The sequence below is a fragment of the Pestalotiopsis fici genome (assembly GCF_000516985.1).
Source record: "Pestalotiopsis fici W106-1 unplaced genomic scaffold PFICI_Scf_7, whole genome shotgun sequence".
Lineage (NCBI taxonomy): Eukaryota > Fungi > Ascomycota > Sordariomycetes > Amphisphaeriales > Sporocadaceae > Pestalotiopsis > Pestalotiopsis fici.
In genome coordinates this window covers 878,289-905,862 of record NW_006917097.1, presented here as the reverse complement: position 1 = coordinate 905,862, position 27,574 = coordinate 878,289, and the positions used below count along the sequence as shown (strand labels likewise).

At 50.2% G+C, this 27,574-nt stretch overlaps 3 protein-coding genes across 3 annotated transcripts; 1 reads left to right on the top strand and 2 right to left on the bottom strand.

Annotated features, from left to right (window-relative positions):
* Positions 1-6,167: 6,167 nt before the first annotated feature.
* PFICI_09909 (uncharacterized protein) lies at positions 6,168-9,648 on the top strand (the record flags this gene model as incomplete). The annotated part of the gene is made up of 2 exons (XM_007838490.1): positions 6,168-6,652; positions 6,720-9,648. The coding sequence occupies 2 exons, from the start codon at positions 6,168-6,170 to the stop codon at positions 9,646-9,648; spliced, it is 3,414 nt and encodes a 1,137-aa protein (XP_007836681.1).
* Positions 9,649-10,856: 1,208 nt separating this feature from the next.
* PFICI_09908 (uncharacterized protein) lies at positions 10,857-14,012 on the bottom strand (the record flags this gene model as incomplete). Its single annotated transcript, XM_007838489.1, has 7 exons — positions 10,857-11,952; positions 12,009-12,136; positions 12,188-12,322; positions 12,376-13,196; positions 13,290-13,507; positions 13,569-13,627; positions 13,851-14,012. 7 exons carry the CDS (start codon positions 14,010-14,012, stop codon positions 10,857-10,859), a joined length of 2,619 nt encoding a protein of 872 aa, XP_007836680.1.
* A 10,107-nt stretch (positions 14,013-24,119) lies between these two features.
* PFICI_09907 (uncharacterized protein) lies at positions 24,120-26,626 on the bottom strand (the record flags this gene model as incomplete). The annotated part of the gene is made up of 2 exons (XM_007838488.1): positions 24,120-24,291; positions 24,798-26,626. The coding sequence occupies 2 exons, from the start codon at positions 26,624-26,626 to the stop codon at positions 24,120-24,122; spliced, it is 2,001 nt and encodes a 666-aa protein (XP_007836679.1).
* Between the last annotated feature and the right edge of the window lie 948 nt (positions 26,627-27,574).

Below are 27,574 nucleotides of genomic sequence, written 5' to 3'. Positions count from 1 at the left end.
AGGAGTACGTTACAGTATTGGAGATTCGGCGAGGCTGCAAAGAGAGGGGCAGGGAGGTCTGGTGGTGGTGTAATGCTTTGGTTTCAATACTGTATATTACTCCATGTCATGAGTTTTGAACGGGCTGTTGCAATTGCAGAGAATGCGGTTTACAATTGGTCTGTCCTTAGTACTCATAGAGAGGACCGGTGCCGTATTATGAGAGACTGATTGTTTCCTAAATTCATGGCCCAGAACTAAAGGCCATCATGCATTCCTATTCGAAAGGACCCAACGATTCTTCCGCACCAGAAATATCTATGCCATGAATGCTCGTGTGGTGATATAGTCTCTTTGGTTTGAATGCCATTAATCTTGCCATTGAATTGTTTGCGGTCCCAACTGCTCTGAATTGAACCAACGAGTCGTTACTGATCTCGCCACATCTTTACTATTCGTGCATTAGATTCAACCATTTGATATTTTGCCATGCCTTGGGATAACTCAGGTATAAGGAAAATGCCGAATGTTACTTGTTTGCCATCTCGAGTCGCCAGCAACATGATGGCTCGGCTATCGAACCTACCGGTCCTAATGCGGACGTGAGAGGACTTTGCCACGATTTTGGGCGACCGGCCGAAGACACTTTGGAAACTGTGCCGGCCGCGATCTAATTACCTTGATTTGGGCGGATTTTAGAGTTTGGAAGCACTGCCAATGAAAAGCAGTATCCGAGTATACGCAGGCTCGGGCTGACTTTTTTTTCTGTCCTCTCTTGGTCTGTTTACGCGTACACGAGATTTGAGTGTGGCGAGGGGGGATAGATCATTGCTGATTACGGGCTGTGGGTTCAAGTCAGTGTTTGTGTCTTTGCTACAAAAATCATAAAAATTGTCATGATCTTTCTCTATTGAAGAAGAAGCTTTAGATAATCGCCGACTATTACGTGTGTCCATTGACAGTGTCGCTAAAAAGTCACAAATCTATCTGCCCTCTAGTCCCGCACCCCTACAACCTACAGTACATTACACGTGCAAAAGAATGTGCTGGGTCGAGGTGTTACAAAGACGTCGAATTGCAGAAGGCTGGGGCGCCACAACATGGCTCAACATGCACATGCATGATGCGAAGCTTGGAAGAGAGAGGGCAGTTGACTGTAATCGATAGCCGGCCGGACAAGGCGGCAGCATAGAGAGATGGAGAGATGGAGAGAGACGAGGAGGGGTCATTGTTTGGTAGTGCTTGGCAAAAGGGGAATACGGAAACACCGACTTGGATGGGGGGATCTTCTCAGCTTCTCTCTAGTATCTCGATGGGGTCTGTTACTCCCCCGGGATTCAGGTATCATCGACATTGTTTTCTGCCGCTTTTGGTTGATTTACGACCAGGGCCATGAAACCGACTCTCCGTCCCCGCGATGAACCCGCATTTCCCTTCCTTTGACCCCCCTCCCCCAATCCCCCAGCAATGGTCATTTGCTCTGCGGGATGATCGATATTTTGAATGCGATATGGAAATAGAAGGATGCTGTGTAATTTTGACACGCAAAGTAAACGCCTTGCGAAAGCCGTGCCGGGTCTATATTGTTATTACATAGTATATTGCAATGACGTCTGCTGGGTCACTCCTCATTCCCGCAATTCCCTTGTGTGTTTTTCTGTGCTCTCTCCTCTTTGTGGTCTAGGGCGTCAGTGTTTGGGATTGGACGTGGGATTACCATCATTTGAATTGAGAGGCGCGCATGCAATGCATGCATACTTACATACATGCATCTGCTGCCTGCCCTGCGAGATCAAGGAAACAGCATGTGTCCAAGGGAGGATGCTTGGATGCATTGGGGTTTTGATTGGTTAAAGATGCCAAAAGCAGATCGGACACCACCGCTCATGCAGCATCAGTTACGGGATGGCTGCTACTTGCTGGCTGCTACTACAGTAGATACATGGCAGATGGGCATATACTATGTGTATACGAGGAATGATTCTGGTCTGGTCTCGGCTAGTCTCTTGTCAAGTGGCCAGTCATGAGGTGGTTACAAACATTTTCAGCCTCATGCAACAACAACAACAAACTGGCTGCGTTGCTGGTAGTGTTGGCAGTGGCACTGGCGCTGGCGCTGGCCCTGGTGCAATGCATATACAATGGGCGAATGGCGTTACGAAAACATACATGGCCATCACAAGCCCGCGCGCGGCACTTTGAAACTTGATCTTGGTGCTTGCGGAGAGACCGCTAATGCTGTGCGTCGTTGCAGGTGCCGCGCCACGTCCCTCACCTAGGCAAAAAGAAGTGCACATCAATCCTGGACAAAAGTCAAATAAAAAAAAAGAGAGAGATCCTGCTGGTTGTGAAAAGTGCCTTGCACATGTACAGAGTATCGTGTTTTGAAAGTCTTTCAGGCTAATGACTCGTCAAAACACGTCTCGTCGTAGCAGGTGCATGTACAGCTGCTATTTTTGATGATTTCCTTTTCTTCCTTGTGCAGAGACAGACATACTCACACAATGGGACGAAATTCTGTTACGTCCGGGTAGGTACGGCATTGACTGCGGGACATGTTAAAAAAAAATAGAAGACTTTTGTTGTTTCCGAACATCGATGATCGGGACCGATAGGACAATCTGGTCCGCAAAGATACAAGGGCCGCCCTGGTTATCATGTGGTTATTCTACATTACCAGGGGGGTGGTTTGCGTGTTCTTTTCACCTTGAGAGAGATTTGATGGAGAATGAGGTGAACAAAGGTCAAGGTCGCGAACGAGAGGATCCACCGGGGAGCAGAGAGTTTCCATTCATTATCAAGATTTAAACAATGGGGATCCCGGGGGAAGGAAATGAAAGAGAAATTCACATCCGCGCGTATATACGTTTGCTTGCATGTACCCGTCTGTATGTACGATATAGACGAGTCAACTCCTTCGGCCGATAGATTGATACTCTGTACCGTAAATATCATGTAGTATGTAGACAAATACTCAACGGCCCACCGGTAATGTTGGTTGCAGGTGTTTGTTGCAAGTCCATTTGGGGGAGGGGGGGAATTTCTCAGTCAGGGATTGACGGATGGGATTCAGCTGCATGACGAGAAAAGTTCCCGATTCGTCAGATCGGGTGGACGTTGCAAGGCATTTGGGCAAATTGGCAGCTGCTTCCCGATCTTGAAACAGGAAAGCAAATGTACGTAGTTAGTGAGTGACTGACAGAGAGGTAGGTGGTGGTACCTAATGACTTCCAGTCTTTCTTCATCATCATCATTATCAGACGATTGATTCTGCGGGCCGATGACGTCCATGATGGCCCTTTCGCGGTCAGGGAACACGGGGCAGAACAAGGTCAAAAAAGAGATGGAACATGGGATCATTTTCATAGTGATGGTAATAAAAAGAGGCCCCATCGATTTCGCGCGCGTCGCTGTGGGGTTGTCGAGGCTAGACGGAGACCGGCCCAAAAGACTATTCCCAAGCGGCCCCAACGATAGCGAGCCGGAGCACGGAAATATTGAAACCATGATCTACGACTACCGCCCTGCGCCGGCTCGCCTTTCAAGGTAAGGGTAGGTACAGCGGGAGTAATAAGTACGTAGTGCAGTGTAGAACAAAGTCCATTAGTGTCGACGAGTCCTTCAAGTACGAGGCCAAGAGGACGGTACAGAGAAAAGGTCCGATCAAGTCTGGCGGGCCAAAACAGCTTCAAGCAAAGTCATAATTTGTGGTTGCTCGTCTGCCTTCTCCTCGTCCCTGGCTTGCTGGATCTGCGGATTATCGCATATCATCATGATTTCTTTACCCACAAGTCCATTGCTACTGAGCCTGTAATCTTTCTGCGACATGATCATAATCACCCGCGACCTCTTGTCAGCGAGCGCCGGGAATGATTCAAGCAAGTCGCCTGGTTTGATTTGCTCATAATTTACCAAGAATGACTTGCTTGCCTGGGCAGGTATATACGGCTTTTGGCCCTTTGCCTAATGCGTCATGGACGACGACGACGGACTTTGACTATGAGTGACACTGCAACCCAAGTCTAGCGCCATCTCATCAGTCAGCCCGCTGTCATCAATAGCTGCGCTGCCTCTCGCCTACTGCGACACTTTTATTCCTTCGCCAGCCCGCTGTCATTATACTTTAATTACTTTGCGTAGCGGCCACGTTGTCAATGGAATAATCTCAAGATACATGGGGGAAAGACTAATAACTACTGGGGAGCATATCATGGCAGATCAATGTACTGTGCAGAGATACCCATTGAGAAGTAGAAGAAGCACGATCGATTCCAAACCAGTAGCTGGTCCGTTCGTTACCTCGTGCACGAACGGGCCCTCTCCAACCCTCCAACCCCCTCTGAAACATGCCTCAACCGCGAGCCGGAACCCCTGGGCGGCACACATACACACAGCCGTATCATGTACTGATTACTGCTCGTGACTGTGACCTTGGAGGAGATTAAAACCGATGCTCTCGAGTCTCGATCGAGGTCTTTTTTTCACTCTGCTGCATATGCTGTCTTGTTGAACCATGCGGAGGCACCGGGGGAGCGAGCGAGCGAGCGAGAGAGCAAAGTGAGAGAGTTACTACCCATTGGAGACGAGGGGAAAGGGTGAATGAACCTGGCGATCCGAACGAATCCAGTTCTTGGTTATCACCCGCGTCACAGGATGGCTGTTGCATCACGAAAATCAAGATTTTTCTGCGTCCTCAACCACCGGGCCACGATACGACAGCATCCTTCCTCCCCTTGGGGGGACCCCCCTGGGCCATTTTCTCCCACGGCAGCTAACCCGGAAGTGCATGCCTTGGATGTGGTAATTAATCTAGGTAGGGAATAGCACTGGCGGATTGTAGTGACGGAAGGGTATTAGTAGTAGTAGCAGCAGCGGTAGTAGTAGTAGTAGTACTATATTCGACTACCTTGGTTGGGCTACTAGTTGCCTACAATAGCACAGCTCACAGCTCGAGCTGAACTCATTTAGGCTCTCCCACCTTTTGTCGGCATTTTTTATTTTCTTGTTTAAATCCACTCTGGCGATAAAATATATGGAATGAATGGGAATCCTCGGGCTGTGACCGCCTCAGGGGTACCGGGGTCAGCGCCCCCGGGAAGCTCAAACTCCACGCCTCTATTCTAGCGCCTGCAGGGATCGACTTCTACGAGGCGCTAGACGCCAGTAAAGAGAAGAAGAGAAAGAAGAAGTCAAGTCGAGATCTGCCACTCAGAGAAGACTGCAAAGCGCAAAGCCAGAAAACCGAGACCCTCATACCATAGATTAGTACCATGTAGGATAGGTGCCGCCTCTCTACCTTACCTAGAGCCGTTAGCTACTAGATTGCTGGCGCCCTAGCGGCCCCCGCCGTCGCTTCTCTGGCGTTGCGCCCCTCGACATACCCTAGCGCCAGAGGTTCCTTTTGAGTTTCCCTGTTATCAGCCTGTCGAGATCGCGATTCACAATAGCTAATCCCCATTGTCCCAGAACCGGAAACCAAAGCTACCTAGAGGTCCATGTCCCGGAGCTTTTCTGGGTTACATGATGGAGCCCTGATCCTGAACTTGAAAGAGGTCTTCTCTTCTCTGTCCAGACTGCAATCTTTCTCGTCTGTGTTCTGCAAATTTTTTCCCTTTACACTCTTCTCATCCCTACTACTAGCATAGATCCATCGTGGCCACAGAAAAAAAAAAGAGAGAGGAGAAAAAAGGGCACACGAATCCATACATACGCAGGGAGGAATCCGCTTCTGGGTATGAGGTGACCGCTTTCTGCAAAAGCACGCACGCACGCACGTACTTTTCTCTCTCACACACATATATACCAACCACACGCACACACCAAAGCTACTACTGGCCTACCAGTTACAACGCATACACCGACGGCGTTTCCTGGCTATATCCATTTGCCAACTCCCCCCGTCCCACCTTTGTTCTGATCCTAGACAGTTTCGATTCATGCGTGGATCCCCCAGCTGGATAACGGAAGAAAGACTGGATTTTTTCTTTCTTTCTGTCTTCCTTCCTTCCGACCTTTCTGTCTGTCTGTCTAATCCCATGCTAGAGTTCTAGCCAGATACTTTCTTTCTTTCTTTTTTTGGTCCATCCGTCCAGTGTCTCTCATATAAGCGAGTTCCGGAATGGCATCGGTCTTGCACGCATAACATCGCTGAGCCGCCCTTCCGGCACAACTCCTCTCACCTGCCTAACATGGGCAACACGGCCTCGGTCGAGGAGCTGGGGAGGGGCCGGAGAACATCTCACAAGCTATCCAAGCCCCGAACTGGCAATCCTGAGACAACAACGACTAACAAGCTGTTGAGTCCCGTGGGACAGCCCAACCCGAGGCGGCGCTTTTCCACCTCGAGAACAACTTCCCTTCCATATGGCACATCTCCTGCTCCGGACCCATATTCAACGTGGCTTTCTCCAGCAGACATGAGCGCCGCCGAGGCAACCTCCACCTCTGGAGATGACCAGCCAGAAATCAAGACGCGCTCCAGATCTCGGTCCATTACTCGCGCCGCCAACGCCATCTTTCGTTCAAGGTCTTCACAGACACCTCACGGTTCAAGGCGGCAGCAGCAAGGCAGTGTTGGACGGCAGACACCTTCTCAGAGTGCATTGCCAAGTAGAGCCAACTCCATGATCATTGGAGCTTCTGAGTCGTCTTATACGCAGTTCAACTCTTCGAGGTGGGTTCTCTGATATGCCATTCGCTCCAAGTGACATTTAGTGGCTAATCTGGTACTGCCCGTATAGCTGGCAGGCTTCTGGCTCTCGTACTTCGGCAGCATATGATCTCAACTCGTACGAAGCCAAGCGGCTCTTGAATTTGGTCGAGGAACCGTCTGGTGAGAACAACTCAATCGTATCAGACAGCCAATTCCAGGTTAGGGAGCTGGCAGTCAGAGATTCCATTGCACTGTCATTAGCGGACGCGCCCCCGGCGGGTGGTAGTATAGCCAGAGCTAACTCGGACATTTCAATGTATGCGCCCATGCGAAGACGGTCGCTTTTGGTTACACCAGGACTCGCTACACGAAGGCCAGAGCCATCGAGAGGTTCACGGAACGCAAGGGCCAGATTTAGTCTGCCTTCTACCCCAGCACGTCGGGATTCTTTCGAGTCTGCGGGTGACATGTTTTCTATCCCCGTACCCACCATTGATCCCCAGTCGATACCTCGTGCGTCAACACCATGCGACGACGATTATGGGCATATTGGAGCTTTCAAGTTGGGAAGTTTGCGTATCACAAACGGCAGCCCCGTGGCTAGCCCCTTGAGCGACCTGGAGCCGTCTCAGAGTGGCTATTTCGGTGATTTAGCATATCGGAGCCCCGGTGTCGAGTATTTTGAACGCCATCTTAGAGTGAGAAATCACACGAGGACAAGTTCGCTGGAGAGTGCAAGTCATGCCATGGATATTCCCAGGTCAATCCCAAACAACGCCCATCTTCGTTCGATTCAGACAGCGCCACAAATTTTCCTGCAAGAAAGTAGCATGCCGGAACTGCCAAAATCGCCTCACTATCTGCCACATGTCGACCTCAGCCCTCCAGTCATCGAAGCACCAGATGCGCATCCTACCGGTTTACAGACTACTAGTAAGCATTCTGCTTTGGAGGACAACTTATTCCAAGATGAGCAGGAGGAGATTCTGCAACCCGAAGTCTTGGATGTACGCGTGGATCTCAACGCCAAGTCCTTGCCACCACGCCCTCGTCTGATATCAGAAGGCAGAACGCCGCGTGCCATGATGAGATCGGACAGTGGCGTAGCAGCCACTCCAATCTCAGAGCACCCGCATGGGGCAGGAGCACTGTCAAAGAGCGATTCCGGCTACAGCTCGAATATATCTCTTCGTTCGTTCTCTGCCAAGCCACCGGTCCCTGAAAAAGAAGAGTCTCCAGCCCAGCCAATCGATGTTCCGCCACAGACGCCTGCAAAAGATTCTTTCCCGGTTGAATTGGGCATGGGGGCCGGAAATGATGACATGAACGCACAAAGCGCTACACCCAAGACGAGCAAACCAGTGGCCCCTCCTGTTCCTCGGAAGGATTTGCCCGTTAGTGACGACTCTACTCCTACGATGGTCTTGCCTATCAGCACGAAAGTGGCGGAATTCTTTGGAGAAAGAGCCTTTGTGATTGAGCAAAAAACGTTGCGAGATACAGCGAGGAGTGGACAAGACCAACCAGATAGCCTCCGCGGCTCTCTTGACCTACCGCCTCTAAGCCCGTCGGGCTCTGTGCCTTCTACTACGTCCTCCTCGAATGGTAGCAATGGGGCTCGCAAACCCGGAAAGCTTGAGAGGTTGATTAGCAATGCACGCAAACCGCTTGCGATCCACGTGACACAGCCTCCAGAGAAAGACAGCGCCACTGCCGCCTCTAGACACGATAGGGAAGAACAAGGTGGTCATGGCGGAGGGTTTTCGAAATCGTTGAAGCGACTCGCATTGAAGCCAGTGTCTAGCAGAGCGACATTAGGAACCATTTACAGCGTTGGCAGCGCCGAAGCTCGTGAGGAAGAGCCGCCACTACCTTCCGTGCCAACAGTGGTGTCGAATGCTTTGGAAGTCAAGGGCGGAAGACCCAACGGGATCGCTGGTCCGAGACCACTTCCACGCAAGCCTCTACCCATTCGTAAGAATTCAATCGACAGGGGGCAGCACTTGCCCACCTTGACGAGTACGCGGGACGAGCCTCTATCGCCGTCCTCACTGGAGGTTGCTTCAGCCACATCAATGTCACCTCGTTCGTGGGAGCCGCAAAGCCCAACGTTTAGAAACACGGATCGCGGCCCCATAGACAATGTGCCGTCTTCGCCCGTCAACGAAACAGACTCGCACCCCAAGGCAAGATATGCTCCACCAGTCAGTATGAAGACACGAACACAAGCCTCGATCCGCATTGTGCCCCCTTCGAGGTCAAAGTCAACTCCACCAGTTGCCAGGCAAACCTCTCCAGCACCGCCGCTCCCCCGAAAGGCTAGTAGGGAGAATATGCAATACCACCCTCCCAACAAGCCGTCCTTATCCCGGAGATCAAGTCGCGAGAGTGTGCATAGCTATCCACCTGCCCAGCTGCACTACGAGAGCCTAGACTATCACATGGCCACCTCAATGTCCGAGGAAATTGGTCTTCATTACTTGGCCAACGTCCAGGCGAGGAACACCACTTATCGTCAACCTGACTGGCAAGTCAAGACTGGCCATGAGATACCTTCGGAAAGGTCGTCCCTGGACCAAAGTCGCCAGAACTCGCTGCCGAGTTCAAGCAACTACTATAATTCTGGAAGACAAGAATTCAAGCCACGGTTACAAAACACAAAGACTCCTGTCAGACCGTCTGCAGATGCAGTCCGAAGACTATCGAGCTATGGTAGCCATGGCCGCCAGCAAGACCGGACGGCTGTGCACGGTGTTCATCACGAGAGTTACCAGACTCATGTTGTCTCTGGTGCACAACCATCACACGGCGACGCACCTGGTGCCGCAATTGATCCCTGGGCTGGCAGAACGATGATACCGAAATCGTTGGACCAGCAACCCCGCAATCCACCACACGTGCCTCGCGGCCATTCCAGAACACATAGTCTGGGAAGCCATGGTAGCAATGCACCGCCTTATAGGATATTGCACAGCTACAACTCCCCAGCCTACAGAAACGCTCCCATTTGGGGTTAATTATGGCATCAACTATGGCTCACTACATGGTTCGACATACCGCGTGGTTTATTGAGTCCATGTCACGAGCTTTTTGAGATTTCTTTACAGATGCACAGCATCGTATATACCCTTTCGGGAGCACAGCATGTTCTCTTTGCTTTCATGTTCATGATTGGCTAGCATTGGATCATTTGAGCAAAGGGCTCGTTGATCACCCTCGGCTACTCCTTTTTTTCTCTTTGTTTCGTACAGTCTCTTTGGGCCGGCGTGCTCCAGGTGTCATTCACAGCATTATTCATTCATGACAATAAGCAACAATCACGATCAATTCACTGCATATATGGGTTATACCACTCGGGGGACGAAGTGAGGAAATAAGGCCACATCATTATACCCAGGGCAGGCCGAATGGGGGAGACATGAAACTATCGGGTTCTTACTGGCCCAAGTTCTAGGAACAGCACAAGCAATAACAAGAGCTAGATTCGCATCATTATCACGAATTACAGTGAAAATATTGTGCCACCAAAATCCATGCATACTCTGGAAGCAGTGTATATTTTCCAGTGTACAAGCTTCATGACGCACGCAACATCCGCGAAGCAGTGGTACAGAAAATGAAAGCTATAATCGATTGTTTACAAGAACAGAATGACTCGAGTTTCCTAACAAAGAATGACGTATGTTCAAACTTTGGGGGAATCAACAAGCGCAGTCAATAGTCAGTCGTAATTCAATGCGGCGACACCGGCGCGTTTCGGGTACACGACCAAAACCCAACTATTTTTTTCCCCCCCATTGACATCGTTTGGAGTTTCCTTGTTGGCCCTTTCTGCGCTTAGACGTGGACTAAGCGCGTTGTCCCTGTGATCAAGTCTCGACGTTTGACCGTTTATTAAAAAGAAGGGTCTTTCCTTTCTTTTTCCTTTTTTCCTGTTGGATTCTAGCTGCATGCACCACTGAATTAAAGAAGAAAATACATAAATTGGGGGGAAGAGAGGGTCCATTGAATATCGTATGATGCCTATCCACTAGCTGTTGATCGTCAAATATGACCGTTATGCTTCCAAATAGCGTTGCATGTAGAATACATCCTCACATATCATAAATATAATATGATCACTTGGTAAGTAAAGCAAGTCACGGTAGGGAATAATAGGTATCATTGCATCAAATCTTTGGTCATGTTGTGTGAGCGCTCTTATCTAGTCTTTGGATATGCAAGCTTAATCTCTGTCCTCACTAACTGCTCGACTCTGCACTCTTGATGCTAACCCAGCCAGCCCAGTTCCAAGATCCCTCAAAAGGTTTCCAAGGCTTTCCACCAGAGGTGGTAGTGGCTCTGTCCGCACAGGGAAGTTGTCCCTGAAGACATTTCTCGCAATGTTCAGCACCATTCCCGTGTTTGACAAGGATTCGACGCCCGAATGGACATCGCCGTTCATACTAATGCCCGGTGTGCCCTTGTCAAGCTGCAGAAATGCTCTCGTTTCTCTGCTCTCGTTGCCGTCCACCAGCACGTAAGTTGGCGGAGCGGGCATCTCTGCAGTGTTCTTTGTGGCTGTAGAATGGGAACATGAGAGCAGTCCGTAAATCCAGAGTGTGAGAGATGCATAGTAGACAGCTATGGCGTTAAAGGCTCGTAATGAAGCAGGTGGTAATGTCCGTGCGTGGCGAATGACCTGGCCTGCATGCCATATGGCATGCCGCGCATCACGGCTCCCTTCCCAATGGTCTTCGAGATGGCTTGCCGCCTGCCGTGCTTCATCTTCTCCCTGTTTTCCAGCAAATCGTTGGAGCTCATCGGGCGACACATGCAGCATCATCATGAAAAGCTCGGCAACTACAGACAGCTGGGTGGCAAGCTTTGGTGAGCTGCCAATGAGCATGGCGAATTCTGATACGTCCCGGTAAAGTTCCTGATGTTGTGAAGTCAGCCAGAGACGATGTGTCACCCTCGACGTGCGACGGGTAGACGTTGCTGATTGATGGTCGTAGAACTTGACAGCTTCTCTATATGCATGGATCTGGCCCCAGAATCCGTAGAGGACAGCACCATAGCAGAGCTCCACATCAACAAATTCTTCAAACAGGTCCAGCATAGTGATGGAATGCATAATGTCCGCTACTCGCGGGAGCGTCACGTCGGACGGCAGCGGCTTCTTGCGGAGATAGATTTCTCTCCATGCTTCGGCTGTTGGTGCTCGCCAAAGATCCCGGGCGGCCGGGAGACTGAAACACAATTCAGTATACGACAGCAACGTGCCGTGCTGCAACATGATCGATGCCTGAGCATCGCGGAAGAATATATGCAGAAGAAGCCTAAGGGGCATTAGCAGGATATCCATCCGAAATCCAGCGTTTGACTTGAAAGGTACCTTTTATAGGACTCCCGTTCTATGAAACTGCGCCACTTTGCTTCTAGCTCTTGGGGAGAATCTGATGCCAGGGGTATCGGCCCCGGCGAGTCTGAGCCCGCAGAAAACGTTCCAGCGCGCCGCAGCATCTATTAGAGGTAAGCGTCCATTCTGCCCCGAGGTCTAGAGGGTATCTTTACAGTCAGAGGGGGCAAGAGGAAACTCTCCGCCATTTCTATCTTTCGCTTAAAACCGCTCCATAGACCTATATCTAGTTCCAATGTAAAGGTTTGGAGGCATTGGAGGTCTCTAGTCATGCTGTTGTTGCTTTCAAACTACAGGCCTGTTAGATGAGTTGAGAAAAGAAAGGCTTCCAGAGCACTCCTACAGTTGCAGAGATTCCCATGCGGACAACTTCCTGCAAGGAAAGTCCAAAGCGCCAAATAGCAGGATCAGCTATGAAGGTGGCGCCGCTTGCGATCAGTGCCCCGAGGAGCTCGGGGATGGCTGAAGACGGGTCGAACGAAACCGAGTGTATCCAGCTGTCCGTTTGGTATTCGTCTTGGATAAAGTGGGCCTGCAAGAGATAATTGAGCAGCTCCAGGCTAGGGAACGACGGGATCTTGGTCGGATGTTTGTGCTGCGACAAGACGAGAGCGAACAACTTGTCCCTTATTGCCGGCTCCATCTTCCAGCGAGATGATTTTGATGCTAGAATCCGTTCATATGCCGGAGAGTGAGCGATGGATTTCTCATTAAAGGCCAATCCCTCTTGCTCATTGCCCAGCGAGTCTTTACTTTTTGGCTCCCAGAGCCACGGCGACCGTTTGAATGCCGCATAGCCACGTGTAGGATCACGGGGAGGGCCTTTGGAGGTAGACGCTGTGGATGACTGGGGGCTCGGTCCTGTAATGTCGACTTGCGGGATTGTGTAGCTGTCAAAATTCATGTCCCATGAACTAAAGTCCATGTCTTGATAGAAATTGTGAGTCGGGTTGAAGAAGAACATGTCATCCGTCGCCAGGGGATGAGGGACAAAATCTGTGGAATAGGGCGTGGGAGCCATGACGGTTTGCACGTCAATCTCTTGGTCTGCAGGGAATTGTACTCGACGTTCCATCGGTAGAGGCATCGCAGCCTGAGCATCAGCTACCACGGCCGGGGTGTTCCTGACGCCCGGGCTACCGACAGATGTCTCACTGGACTGGGCTGTCATGCAGTCAGTAAGGCCTGTTGTGATTCTGGACGTTGATGCTAATCAAGCAGTATATGAACACAGCTTTTGAGTTGGAGTCTACCCACAATCTGAAATGCCGTAAATAGAGCCGCGCTTGGCGGCAGTTTGGCACGGCAAATTCTTGGTTTTGCATCGGCCACATGGTTTTTGGTCGTCGCACTTGGCCTTTGAGGCGGCACAGTTGACACAAGCCTCAGAAGCGCGATCACTCCGGCGGATTATAGGCCTGCCTTTCCCTCCGTCATCCCTATCGTGGGTTGTTTCGTGCCGCGTCAACAAATCGCTAAATATGCTTGTGAGTAGATGTTTATCTCTTGTTTTAGCTGTCGTTGTAGTAGGGATACCCACGCTCGATTAAATCGTTTGGGGCACCGGGAACATTTGTAAGGGCGGGCATTCTCGTCTAAGTCATTCGTATTAGTTTGATGTATTCTGGCCGAATGTTCTGATTCGGGTATCGAGGATTGATCGAGGGGGTGGACCAACGTGATCGTAAATGTCTAGTCAAGTGATCCGCCCTGTTGTTGCAGTAAAGGAGTCAGAATTGGTCAAGCATACACGCGCAGTCACAAACTCCAATGGGCGCGGACATGCCTTTCGTAGACCCTCTTGCATATATGACAAACGTGCGGCGACGTGGGCGAGGCACCGTCTTCGTCGGCGACCTTGATGCGCTTGGTGCGCTGCTGGGGTTCCGGGGCGGGCGAGGACGGGGTGAGGAACGAGCTCAGCAGAAGATCCGACCCTGCCGCATCGCAGAGGATGTCGATGCCGTTGTGCTCCGTCATAGTGTATCGTCCGACCGTGGTACGACCACTGGGCCGGCTTCAATCTTGTGGAAAGAAGCAATACGAGACTGTGCTGTGCTGCCAACTAGCTTGGACAAGAGTGGGCGGCGGACATACGAAGGAGAGGTCGGAAGAAAGGTGGAGGCGGGGTTCCGGTCCCTTTTTGTAACTTGACGCCGGTCGGGGATGCTGGGAAACTCTGGGGAAAAAAGACCCTAAAAAAGGCCAATGGACCCCCCAAAAAGGATCCCCCCAGATTCTCTCCTCACGCCGCCCCTCCATAAAAAAAACAATCCAGGATGACTACAATGTAGCCTCGAATTACGACCCAGGTGATTGGCTGCTGCAATCACTTACCCCAGACCGCTGACGAATCACGGGCTCGGCGTCTTTCTATTTGTCCTCCCTCAAACTCCAAACCACGACGGCACTTGAGCACGGCTATATTCCCAGATATATATAACTGCCAACATAGTAGGTAGACGCATGTCTTTAAAGGCATCACAATATATCAGCATGGTCAATTGTCATTCACGTGCTTGGCTGCATAGTTGGATAGCACAGATCAAGGTTCTTCTATAGGCTTGTTCTCGATATTGCAAATGGAGAATAATCACCACGTCCCGATATGTACATCTATACCGGAATGCTTAGTAATGTTTGTGCATGACCGTAGATCTAGGTCACCACAGAACGCGCAGCCTTTTCTTTCACCACAGATGGAATAGAGTTTTGACCTACATTGCCTATAATGCACATCTCAGATGCCCAGCCCAAGTCAGACACGAGCCCAGAAAGAAGCCAGACTTGGGTTGCCTGCCTAGGTCTGTCGCGTTTTCCTGGGGGAGACCGGCTCAAACCTAGATGTTGGACTTGACTCCTTATGGCCTGGCCAAGTTCCGTGTTGCCCTCTAGCAACGGTTTTCCTCTGTGCACACCTGATCCCAAGCTCACAACCTCAGTTCTTTGCCAACCTTGAAAAGAAAAGTGTACACGACAGCTGAAGTTGGAATTGCGTGTCTTCTATGGTCTGCCTCACATCTCAGTCCAGCCACCAGGGCATGTCGATTCATGTCTCGCTTACTGCTATTCTCGGATGAAGTCACAATCTCTCATCGCTCGGTCCGCCAAGGCTAGGTATTTACAATTATGACACAGGGAATAATTTCGGAGCTGAAGAAAGTATTGATCGTCTATTTCTTGCTAGAGTCTTTGCGTGTCAGTCTCAATCGTCAGCATCTTCAAGGACAAGGTTTAAAGATCGAATAATGGTCCAATAGGATCACGAGAGGAAGACCCCGCTCCACATATATAGTATTATATCTAGATGCCTCTAAGCCCGGATATCTGAAAAAAACCAGATAAGAGAACGACAAAGTGCAGAAGCCGAAGACTGGCTCTTCAAACTCCAATAGAACCCAGTGCCCTTGCGCCAGTCTTGGGATGAAAGATTGTCTCCTTGTTACGAACGCCATCCGTATACCCCCCAGGTGCTACCTCTGATCCATACCTTTGACCCGAGATATGCGAATCCTCACCATAAACGCCGCCGTGACGAGGACACCTAGCACAAAATAAGGAAAGAAAAAGAATGTATCCGTCAAAAGAATTCTATGGAGAAGGATGAAGGAACTAGACCACAAGAGATCACGTCTGGGAAAGTGCTAGCAATCGAACAGGTCAGCACGAACCAATTGACTGAATAGTGATGATCCAAACTTACAAGAAATCTGCCAATCACAAGGCTGGTGTGCCGCAGATAGGGCAAGGGCGACCAGGAAGAACCCATTGTTCTCTACCGCGAGAGGCGCAGGTTGCACAACGAACACCTGGTGTCTATAGGATCTTGTTAGAGAGAAAAAGATATCGTATTCATCTTGGTTGAGCTGAAGCGTACCGAGCTGTTGATTGGAGAGCAGCTATGTTGCTGCTTGTTCGCTTCGCGCCGTGCCTTGATTGTGGCATCGCAGAGAGGAACGCTGGGGAGTGACATTGTTGGTTTGGGTGGTGTACTTGCGAAGGCGATACGTGGATGGATGTTCAAGGCTAGTCGACGTGCAAGACCACGATGAGAAGGACAGATGATAGAATGTTAGGTCTCGAAAGATTCTCGAAGGGAACGAGGAGTAAGTAGTAGGTATAGAAGTATTGAGTCTGAGCTTGAACCTGATACGATGTCAGAAACCCACGAGGGCATAGGTGCCTACTTATAGTTTTCAATTCTTCTCGTCCCGACTATGAAATCTCGGAAATCGCTAGTTGGTAGACCTAGGCCAACATGGGAGAAGAGTGAATAACAGACAGAAACTAAAGTAAAATAAAATAGAATAAAATAAATGAATGACAGATTGAACCTGTCACAAAGTATCTTCGCCGGTAGCGGCTGATGCACAGGACCCTGCGATCGGGAAAGTGATAAGAAGAGAGGAGCAGGGTGAGTGGCTATAGGACTAAAGAATTGCAAGTAACCGACAGTCTAGGGGTTAATGGGAATAACAGGCCAGCAGCGATCCAAGAAGGCTAGCGGCAGTATACGTATCGATGGGTACAGTACATTGGTGGGCTCGGCGACAATCGAATCGCAAGCCGAGCCAGAATCAACATGGGAAGAAGCGGCGGAGGATGGGAAAAGAGAGAAAATCCCATGCGTTGGTTTTCTTTACGGCGGCACGGCCCAGGAAGGTATCGTTGTAATCATCATACTCCTTCCCCCATGCATGGATGGAGCTGGAGCCAGGTACAGTGCAGTAACGTACACGGTCAAAAGTCAAGTAGAGGGGAGGGGAGGGAAAAAAAAAAGACAACGAAATGCTTCAACCGGAGCTGAGGCACTAGAGCGGTGATTTTCTGTTCGAAGCACCCTAGGATCATGCAATCAATGCCTCAACTAGGTGAGCGAGGTACAGTACCTACATTAATGTGAAGTAAGATACAAAGAGTGTATGGCGCCACTACTGTCTGTGAGTAAGTAAACTGGACAAAGTAGCTTCTAGCGAGCTTCCATGTCATCAGTCAATCAATTGCGCAATTAAAAGGGGGGTGTGTCGTCCGTGACCAAGAGAAATAATACAAAGAAGAAAAGTAAAAGAAGGAATAAGACGGGAAAAAAAGGAAATAAAAAATGAGGTACATGGCACAGAGAGACACTTTGGGCCCTCGACTCCATCACCTGTGATGGAGATCGAGTCCATGGCGTTGGTGATTGGATCATTCAGAGTTGTGGGATCTGATCGATCACTGAGCAGGGTGGGTACTTGCCAATAGTAGCTTGAGATCAGGGTGGTCAGAGGACGGGAAAAGCAAGAACAAGAAGCCACGACTTCCAGTCCCTTTTTTTTTTTCTTTCTCATCAGTGTGAGAGGGAAGAGAGGAAAAAGTCAATGCTGAGCTTGCGTGCCCGGCTCTTGCTGCCAGTACCCATCCGACGCCAGGCATGACACAAAAAAGAGAGAGGGAGAGAGAGAGAGACGAGGAGAGCTCGATGCATTGGATCCAAGTCGAGGTCTGAGGATCTGATTTCTGTTATTGCGCTGCTGCTCATGTCGCTTTACTTTTTTATTGTCAATGCTACCTACATACTGGGTGCTAGGTCAATGCTGGGTGCTGCTACCTACCTACGTTACTTTTAGGTGCCAGGGTCATAGCAAAGACACCTTGTTGCCCGATCCAGGTACCTGGAAATGCCCCCTTGTCCGCAATCAATCTCTCTCAGCTTTCTTCTTTCTTCTTTCGCATGGACAGGTACACACACACACATACACACACACACACACGGAGCAAAGACCTCTCTCTCTCTGTCCTTCTCCCTTCCTGCATGCATAGGTATCTACTACTGCACATGCATGCAGGTAGGCAGGCAGTCAGTCAGTCAGTCAGTCAGTCAATCAGTCAATCAGTCAGTCAGATTGTTGGTTACATTGGGCTCTTGGTACACTGACTATCGAAGTCGATCGCTTGCAGCATGGAGTATCCAACGTCTTTCAGGGTTTCCCGTCTCCATTCACTTTCTCCATTCAACAACCTAGGTTAGGGAACTTGTATACCTACATGACCTACCGCCAACAAGTACCTAGATGAAAGGCCCAGCGCCCAGGAAGCTAACGCACTCATCCATCCATTCACTCATTCCACAGCATATGACACAAGCAAGACGACAGAAACCGCTTTCCTGGTCACTCTTTTCCAAATCACACATTCATACATCCGTCCATACTCCTGCCCGGACCGACCTATAATGCCATGCCGTCACGATACCTCGAGTAGAACCCGACTACGACGACGACGATGCGGCACTTGGCAGCAGCTTGATACTTACTCAATACCCCCCTCCCTTCCTAGGCTTACTTTTTTACGACTTGTCCATTTTGTCCTTGTTGAACCACTCCACTTGCGCACATGAGACATGAAGCTAGAGTGGTAGTAGGCTGTGGCTATCAAGGAAGACACGAGCTGATTCCAACAACCGCTCGTCCTCTACCAACCACAAACTTGCACAAAATACCTGCCTAGGTGATAGTTGGGCAAATTGATATCGGACCCTCATCCCGGCCGGTAGCAATGCCATTGTGAGCCTTGGCAGAACTAAGTGCGCAGTTCTCCGGAGGAGATCATCATCAATGTACCAACTCGGCCGACATCTCTGTGGCCTAATTCGTCTCCATCTCATGCAATAGATTGGCAAGATTGGGGGAACATAATCATAAGCCAACGTCCAACTTGCTTCTCCAAACTATATTTCTTCAGCGGTCTCCACATTTTTGTCGGATGTTACCTACCTGCTGTCCGCCCGCACCGCAGCGCATCTTGGGGTGGCCCATCGCTTATCGACGATACAAACGTCCAGCCGCATACCGCCCAGCAGCCACCAAGATCTGCCGGAGGCTTAAACGGTACCTCCACCTCGCTCTTGTCCAAAATTATCCCTCTATCAAGACACTTCTTTCGGCCGCTATACACTGTCATCACCATTCACGTTCCCCGCGGCTCCGTCCAGCTGATACCCGCACGACATCCGCATGCAAAAGTACCAAGTCCTCTCAAGCATTCGAGTCCCTGCAGAAGTGGCGGTTGGCAGCGCATCTTTTTCCTTCTATTGTACCGCTTTTACTCACACTTTCAATCGCGAATGACGATGCTGCTTCTGCTTCCTGCCTTGTTATCTGTGGATAGTGGGCGCCAACCAAGTACCCATGCTTCATCCTCAAGGACAAGTTTTGTAAAAGTACCACGGCCCGACTGCCTACGTTTTCCGGAAAGCTTGCGAGGCTAGGGGAAGAAGGGAAGAACAATCACCGGCTACATAAGAAAATAAAAAATTGGATACTGTCACGAAGCTCTGTATATGCCCGACAACCGGCATGGGGCTCTTGGCACTCTATCCAATCTTTTCAGGATTTCGTTTCTCGGGTCCCCTGGACCCCACACCGGGGCAGTCTCCGAAACGTGTTTGTACTCTTGGTATGCTACTTGTCTGATTCCCAAAAAGCGATATATGACAGGCCCTGCACAATGCTGTGTGGCCTGCAAAATTACGGGGCCGGGCCCCTGTATCGTCGATTTCAATATCACGGCTCTGTTCCAATACGACGGCTCTGCGCATAGGGCTCATGCTCGACTGCTGGCTGAGAATGAAGGCGGCCCACGTACGTACGAAGTAGGCGTCTGGGTTGTCCTTGATGCGGGGCATCAAGGAATCGGACGGACGGTTCTTCTTCTGCCCCCCATCTATTAGTACAAGTCAACTGATCGATCGTTGATTTCATATATCGATTGGCCAGCCGCTGATGGTCAGGTAGATATTATCTGCACAAACTTATCCTAATACGATACACCCCGGAGTGGACCTGGAGAGCCGCGGATGAAGAACACCCCTGTACCGTGCTTGGCAAGCACTTGTCCTGCTCCGTGCAAACTACTGGTCCTAGGTTCATGGTTGGAATTCGACCTGTCACAAAACTCGCCAGATTCGGATATGGCGACCGGTCAACCCCCTTGGTATGACTGAACAGAACCCAGCCTCTGTACACTCGGCAATCCGATGTCCACCTCTGTAGTGTAAGCGAGCTATAGAGACCATCCAGCAGCGGGCCGCCATGAATTTGTTGGTGTGATGAATGTGGTCCGTCTTATCACCTCATCTCTACCAAAAGAATGGGTCGACGTGAGAGACTATGGCTTACGAAATCCAATTACAGTAAACCCTCTCGTGCCATTTGTGCAGCCTACTTTATGGGCTAGTCCCAGCTTGCACAGGCAGCGAAGCACAATACTTACTGAAGATGCTCCAGTGACCGTATATAGGGCGTCCCTCTGGCGGCGAACCAGACTATCGTGAACGCCCAAGACAATCAATACCTCATGGTCACATCTCACAGCTCAGCTCACGGGCCAGAATATCGCACTATAGTCTCCTTAAATCAACATCTATGGGCTGAAGCAATCTGATTCACGGCCAGCTGGCCGACTGGGCAAGACATCGGATCTTGAACCAGGACAATGACCAGGGCAAGCCTACTGGCAACCCGTGTAGATCGCATGGCCAGATGCAGATGTGTGAGCCAGATTGCCGGGAACGAATGAGAGCCGTGTCAAAGGGGGTTCGATCGTTCTCGAAAGCATGGGGCAGCGAAGAAGCAAAGGGTCACCCAAAGCCCACACCCGGAGCCAAGGAGGGCGTCGTCTCCTCCCTGCTGTGTGAAGATGCAGCATTCCCATGTAGGTTACACGACAACGTGGTTGACAGATACTACTGTTGTAAGCCTGTCTCTGCTCGGACCCCCTTCCGATCATTGGCCTTATGTAACTCGTGCTTTCTTTTGCCTCTTGGTCGCTACGAGGTCGAGGCGTCTCGCACCATGTGTCAGCTCATTTCCAGTGGAACGTGCCGTTCCCGCGCAAGCCACGGTTGTAGATCAGTCGACTTGCCTGCCCGAGTCCCAGTGCTAGGCCTAGATGCATGCCAGTTGCCTGCGCCAGGCTGGCTGACAGGAACTGCCAGATTCGGATGCCGGCACACCAGAGACGCATGGGAAACCAGTTGAAGAATTTCGGCAGCAGATCTGTGCCTTTACTACAATGCCTGCCAAGATCATCATATACCTTGATCAACAGCCACACCAGCTGAGCAAGCAATGATAGTCGGGTTACTGGAAGCTATATTTCCAAGAGCTGCATAATAGGTCACTGTCCTTTACCTTGCAGCATCATAAAATTTAAGGTTTGTCCCGCATGCAGGGAGATCGAATCCTTCATACCAATTGAAGTGCTCGGTCCTCTGGGATTCGTTCAGCTGCGAATCGTCTTCTACAAAGTACATGTATACGCATTTTCCACAATGACAAGAGGGTCAGCAACAAGATATTCGACATGGCACCCTCGACATCGGTGCATCACGACGGCATCCCCGAGAAAGTGTATTGTCCTCAACAAGACTCTGGAAATTTCTTTTCTGCCGTCTGTCCGTACGGACGTACCCACCGGCGTCTCACACGGCCTCGTTTCTATGATTCATCTCCTGTTCCGTTCTAAAGAGGTGCCGATCTTGGTCCCTTCGGCGTGTGAGCGGGTATCACCCGCCCGCACCATCCAATCCAACTCAAACAAAGAACAAGCAATTATTTGGCGGCGCACGCGCAAGGTTGACCGTCGTCTGCAAAATCCATAGAGGACGCCGACATGATGGATACCACGGCCCTGTAATCTATGAGCCGAATCTACCACACCTGTCCTCTTCTCCACCAGTCAGGCTTTTTGCTTGTGAAGGCATTGATTGCCAGCATCAGATATGGAGCCAGGAGCTTGGAGATCTGCTGACGGTTATTCCCATCGCACCAATAATCCCACGGACGTTGATCAGTGATTTCGATGCGTCTCACGAGTTTTGTATATGTACTACTGCTTGTGGGTTTGAACCGAGAGATTTGTGAGACCTTGAGCTTTCTAGGTACATGGGAAGAAATCCATGGCGGAGAATGAGAGATGCGTGGCATTTTTGGGCTTGCAGCCACCTCGCCAGCGATCTGATCTGGCATCTCGCGAAACAGTTTTCTCTAGATCGTCTACCCCAACTGATGCGGGCCTGGACGAAACAGGGGAGAGAAAGAGTAAAAAGCAAGTATACTGTTATCAAAGATTTGTGTGGAGCCAGATGCTGCGAGCCAATGACATGATGATACTCGGTATGTCAAGCCAATCCCCGAAAGACTTTCTGTACCCCCATTTTGAGGTAAACTTGGCATACCCAAGGGAACAGAATACTGCCGGGTACCCTAGTATTCTCAGCAAAGACCCTTGAACTTTGTCCACCTACTGCCTGTTTCTCCTCCGAAATTTTCTCCCCTTTCGGTTATCTCCTTTGCAGTGCGGATAAAGTCAATTAACGAATCTGCTAACCTTGGAAAGTACCTATATGGCTGGGAAGTGAAAAGAAAAGAAGAGGGACTGGAGCGTGAGAGATTGAGTTTGGCCGGTGTGGGAAGAAAAAAAAAAGATGACCCATACAATCTCAATCTGGGCAAATCCTGTATGCTCGGAGCCGCGTCTTGGCCCCCATTCTATATCTGACCTATAATCAGATGTGCCAATTATATTCTATTATTGTAAGGGACTGATACTTACTTCTCTCTCCCCCCTCCTTCCACAGCTGATTTCTTCTCTACCATGAAACTCCATCTCTTGCTCTCCCGTGCTCTATCCGTTGAAAATGAACTTGTCCGCGCCTAATTCGTGTTCCAAGTCTACGTCACCCAATATACCTGTTGTGAAATCGGCTGTGACCCGGAGTGATACTCTCTAGGTTTTCGGGAGAGTACAAGCCTTTGTTGCCCGGTGGATTTTCATTTGTTGCACCTGCATACATGGAGGTATACGTGGATACTGGATCTTCATCTCGGCCATAGGGTACTATGTATACCGAAGCCCCAACTTTTCAATAGTGTCAAAAGTGGGTTTTGCCTTGTTCCTATCCTCAATTGGGGGGGATAACCACATGATTGTCCCCAGGATCTTGCTTGCTTTGATCTGAATGGGCAATGGATATCAAGAAAAGGTAAAAAGATATGAAAATCTTCACCCAACATCTGCTGTAATATGCAACAATATGCAAGCATGGGGGCGTTCAGTGCATATTTTTGCGCGCAGCCATTTGTCTCGCTCGTATTCGCTAGCGGACGTGGGTCCGGCTTGGCATTTAGCATTGTTGGTTTGTATTCGTACAAGGATTTTTGTCTTTACTGATATTTTATTTTTCTTTCTTTCTTTCTTTTTCCATGTCTGCACATGCCTATGTTTATTTTCTTTTCTTTTCTTTCCCTTCCTTTTCTTGGTTTCAATGCCCCACTCCCCTTTCTCTCATACATACACACTCTAGGATTTTGTTTCGTCCCAATCCTCATCTTGACCATTTTCCAATTTTATCCTTCATATTTCACAAACGTCAAATGCGCAGCCTGGGTACCAGGACCCAAAGAGGAAAAAAAGGCGGAATAAATAATACATGTGTGTGCTTAGTCACTTTGCAAATCTCGCAATGTCTTTCCCAATGCAATACCCTGGGTCCGATCCGATTCCGTGATCCGTTGATATTATTCATCTTGACATAAGAGTACTTTCACCCCCTTTGTATCACCAGCGAAATAAACAGCGCTCTGTCACTGCTTCTCATCTTCTTAATGTAGTATGTATTGTGTAAAGCAGTACAACATTTGGGTTACGCGAGTGCACTGTAGCACCGCTCCATCCTGGGTATCCTGACAAAAATTTTCCGCTTGCACCGCATATGTCACAGTAGCAATAAATGCACCGACCAAAATCGGTCATGTCCTCCTCTAAGAGGTATCCCAACACATCCTGTAGTAATTCCCCATATGCGCCGGCTTGCCATCCCATTGTCCGTAATTCTAATCCCGAAAGCAAACTCCGTAAACCCATAATAAAAAAGCATACCTATATACATGGCCGATCAATCTGCAAGGCAAAGGACTCTTGCACCATACCCAAGTGCAAGTGCAAGTTGTGCAGCCATACAGGGCTGTGTACAAGTTCCTTGCTGCTGAAGAGAGGGGCCCATGGCAACGTTGAGCCCGCCCCTTGACGTATGTACGTTCAAGGTCACCGCAACTTCTTCATAATATGGACGAGGAGGACGCCACTGGTCTCATTGCCCTTTGGGCTCATGAGGTGTATAAAGCGATATCCCGTCTGGAGGCGGTCGAGACGTATGCATGCCCAAGCGGCACATGGACTGCTTATCAGGCCTGACGCGGCATCCTCGACCTTGAATCTATGTGCAGCAGAATGGTTAGCAAAAGTATCTATGCATATAGTATATCATGTAGTGGTAGCCTGGAGGGACATGCGTCAAGGCCCGGTTGCACAGCAGAAACGTTGGTGCAGTAGAGTTGGGCTTTCAGCTGGTCGTTGAGTGATGAGCGGTCAGAGACGGCTGCCGACATGCTACAGGCTGTAGATCGTACGTCTCTTCCTGCAGCCTGCGGCACCATCTTGCATATTCCGGCTGATCGCGGGCCATACAATAGGACCAGCCACGGTACTCGAACGGACTGCTGCACAAGCCAACTCAAATTCGTTTTGCTTGCCCAACCTGCCCAAAGCGAGCCATATGCGATTGGCCATAAAAGAGAGGCGGAGGTATAATGGCAATATGTAGGCACGCGGTTGTTGTTGTTGTTGTTGGGGGAAAAGAGAAAACGCGGCTTTTCGAACAAAGTGGTGAGGTGCCTGGGGACTGGCTGGGACTATGGGAAAACCATGGAGGAGATTTCTTACCTGACGAAACTCAGCTGATCAACCACATTCGGAACCTTGATGAACTCAAACATGTTCTGATGGTTTCCAAAGTCTGGGTGATCAGTCTTTCCCGAAGACGTCTGTTGTTTCCTCGTGATGACACGTGTGAGGCCATTGGCCTCGGGACGCTCGTCTTGTTTTTCAATGTGCAATTCACACTTGACAAAGGGGCGGAATGCCCTCGTGTTGCCGCCGCTGCTCGCACCCTCTGCAGGCAGGGGTATGTACTGACCAGCGAGGACGCGGATTCGCAAGTCCAGGTTATGATGAGGAACATCATCATATGAGATCGTCTTACTTGCGTCCTCGCTGCGGAAGCCCGGAGGCTTCAATACCCATCCGTGCTCTCCAGCAAACATGCCTTCATTGAGCATCATGCCCTCGTCCAACGATTGCCAATTCATGGCAACCATCTGGACACCTTTTCGCCAGAATAATGAGGGATCCATGTTGGAGGAATCATAGCGCATTCCCTTGGGAAATGCTCGCATAAAGTAATTGCGATTGTGTTGGAACATTTCCTTCTTCTTGGTCGTATGGAGATCCAGAATCCTGGTCTCGCTAATGGAGAAGATGTGAGAAGGGATCTTGGCAGCGTGAGTTTCAAAGGCCTTGAAATGCTCGCTGTGAGTGTAGACTGCCAGTGCGCTGAGAGGCTCGCCAATGAGAGTCTTGACCTTCTTCACAGACCTCTCGTCATCGGAACTGCCAGCTTCGTCTTCCCAGGTCGTTTGCGGCGCAAGAATTGAGCCGGTTCCTGATTCCGGCGTTGAAGCTTTCTTGACCTTGATCAAGATCTTGTTGAGCAGCTCCTCCAGGCGCGGCTGTCTCTCCTTGGGACAGCCATCGTGGGGCTTCTCTACTAGTAAGCCTGCCCATTCCTCCTTCATGATCTGAACCATGAGCTCTTGTTGCTCAAAGTCGCAGTGAACCTCCAGACTGATGATGATTGGTAGATTGCTGGTCTGGAACGCGCTCTCACGCACGGCGCGGCAGACCTCCCGAAAGCCAACCGGGGATGTGAGTGTATACCCATGCATGACGATGGGTTCGTGTCTTCGAAACGTTTGTCTCGACCTTGCCCGCTCCTCATTCTCCTCTTCCCTCTCCAAGAGCGTCGAGGGGTCCAAAGTCGCAGCGCTCTCACGACCAAAAGGGTGTGTTGCGACTCTCCGACGGAAAGAGCCTCTACTTCGGGGCGGAGTTTTCTCTCCGCCGTTGATGAATTGCTTTGCGTGCTCAATCTTCTCCTCCACAACATCGACAAACGTTGCGGCGGCGCTGTGCAGGCTGCTTCCCGAGAGACCACGGGCGTGTTCTGGCCTTGACGGTGTCTTGAGGTTGCGGTCGGGGCTTGAACTAGGGGAATCGCCATTCCAGACGTCTATCTCGACACATCGACACCCGCGTCGTAGAACCTTTTTGTAGATTTCCACACTGCTCTTGGACTTTAGTTGGTCGCCGGTCAAGTACGTATTGTGACTGCTGCTGATAAAGTAATTGCTGATGGGCTTGGACAAGTCCTTCTTTGCCATGTCGACGGGCCTATTTGCGTTGAGCCCGTAGTGGAACCACCATTCCTCTAGAAATTGTTCATACGTGTATGCTTCTCTTTTCAGCTCTGGCGCGGCCTCGCCCTGATCGCCAATGAGGAATCGTTCAAATTGTTGTCGGGTGAGAAAGCGTTCCTTGTGCCGCAGATCGTCGTAAAGCTTTCTGAACCGTTTCTGGATGACGGCGCTCAGATATATATCCCCCCTACCGTCAGAGGTACCGTCGACATTGAGGCGCACGACGGTCGGGGACATGAACATGGCCAGATCAACTGCCCTCTTGAGGGCTTGGACGGAGCGGACGCCATTGACGGCATTGATGGTGAGGCGGCGGCCGAGCGGCTGCGTCTCTTTGGACTTGGTGGGTTTTCGCGTCTAGAGTTGCAAATTTGCCAGTCAGCAATCAAGTTGGCTTCAGGTATATGTCGGACAATAGTCTGAAAGCCTATACCCACCACGAAACACATTGCTTCTGCTGCTTTGTCGTTGCCGACCCAGGACACTGGTTCTGTGACTTTTACGAGCCCTGAAATATTTCGAGTAGAAGGTTTTTAATATCAGGAACCGAGGGCTGCGTTCAAAATGTATTTCAGCTACGACATGCTGTCCAGTTCTTTGGAGCCAAGGCGTCTCAGCTGACGAGAGAGCGAGACCGACGTGTTGAACTTTTGGCTGATAAGGGGGGAGGCGACGGTTGTTTCGAGGAAGGGCCCCTTTTTGTAAGTAAAAGCTGAACAGACAAAATACACCGCTGGAGAAAGTGTTGAATCAAGTCTAAAAAGAGGAAGAGGAAAGAGAGAATAAAAGGTGACAATGCATATGTAAAAGAATTGGATCGCGGAAGAAAATCAATGGGATCGCTTCCAAAGGGTCAGGTAGGTCAAGTCAGCTTCTCCATCATCTCAAGCCAGTACCCGTACCTAGCAGCCAGAGTAACATGGGCCAGCTACGTACCGTACCATACTAACCGTGACCCGTCAATAGCAGCAGCTACCAAGCTACATTTAGGTAGCTAGCAGGGGGCAAGACATGCAGTCAGCTTTCAAGGTTCAAGCAGCCTCGTCCCCGCCAGCATGGGTAGGGTGGGATGGAATGTCTAAGATGGGGACCGCTCGGCGTTGGAATTCGATGTTGCACCAGTGGGTTGGTTCCAGTGGTTCTTGGGTCTTGCGGCGATCCCATTGCCAGGCAGCCCCCCCCCCC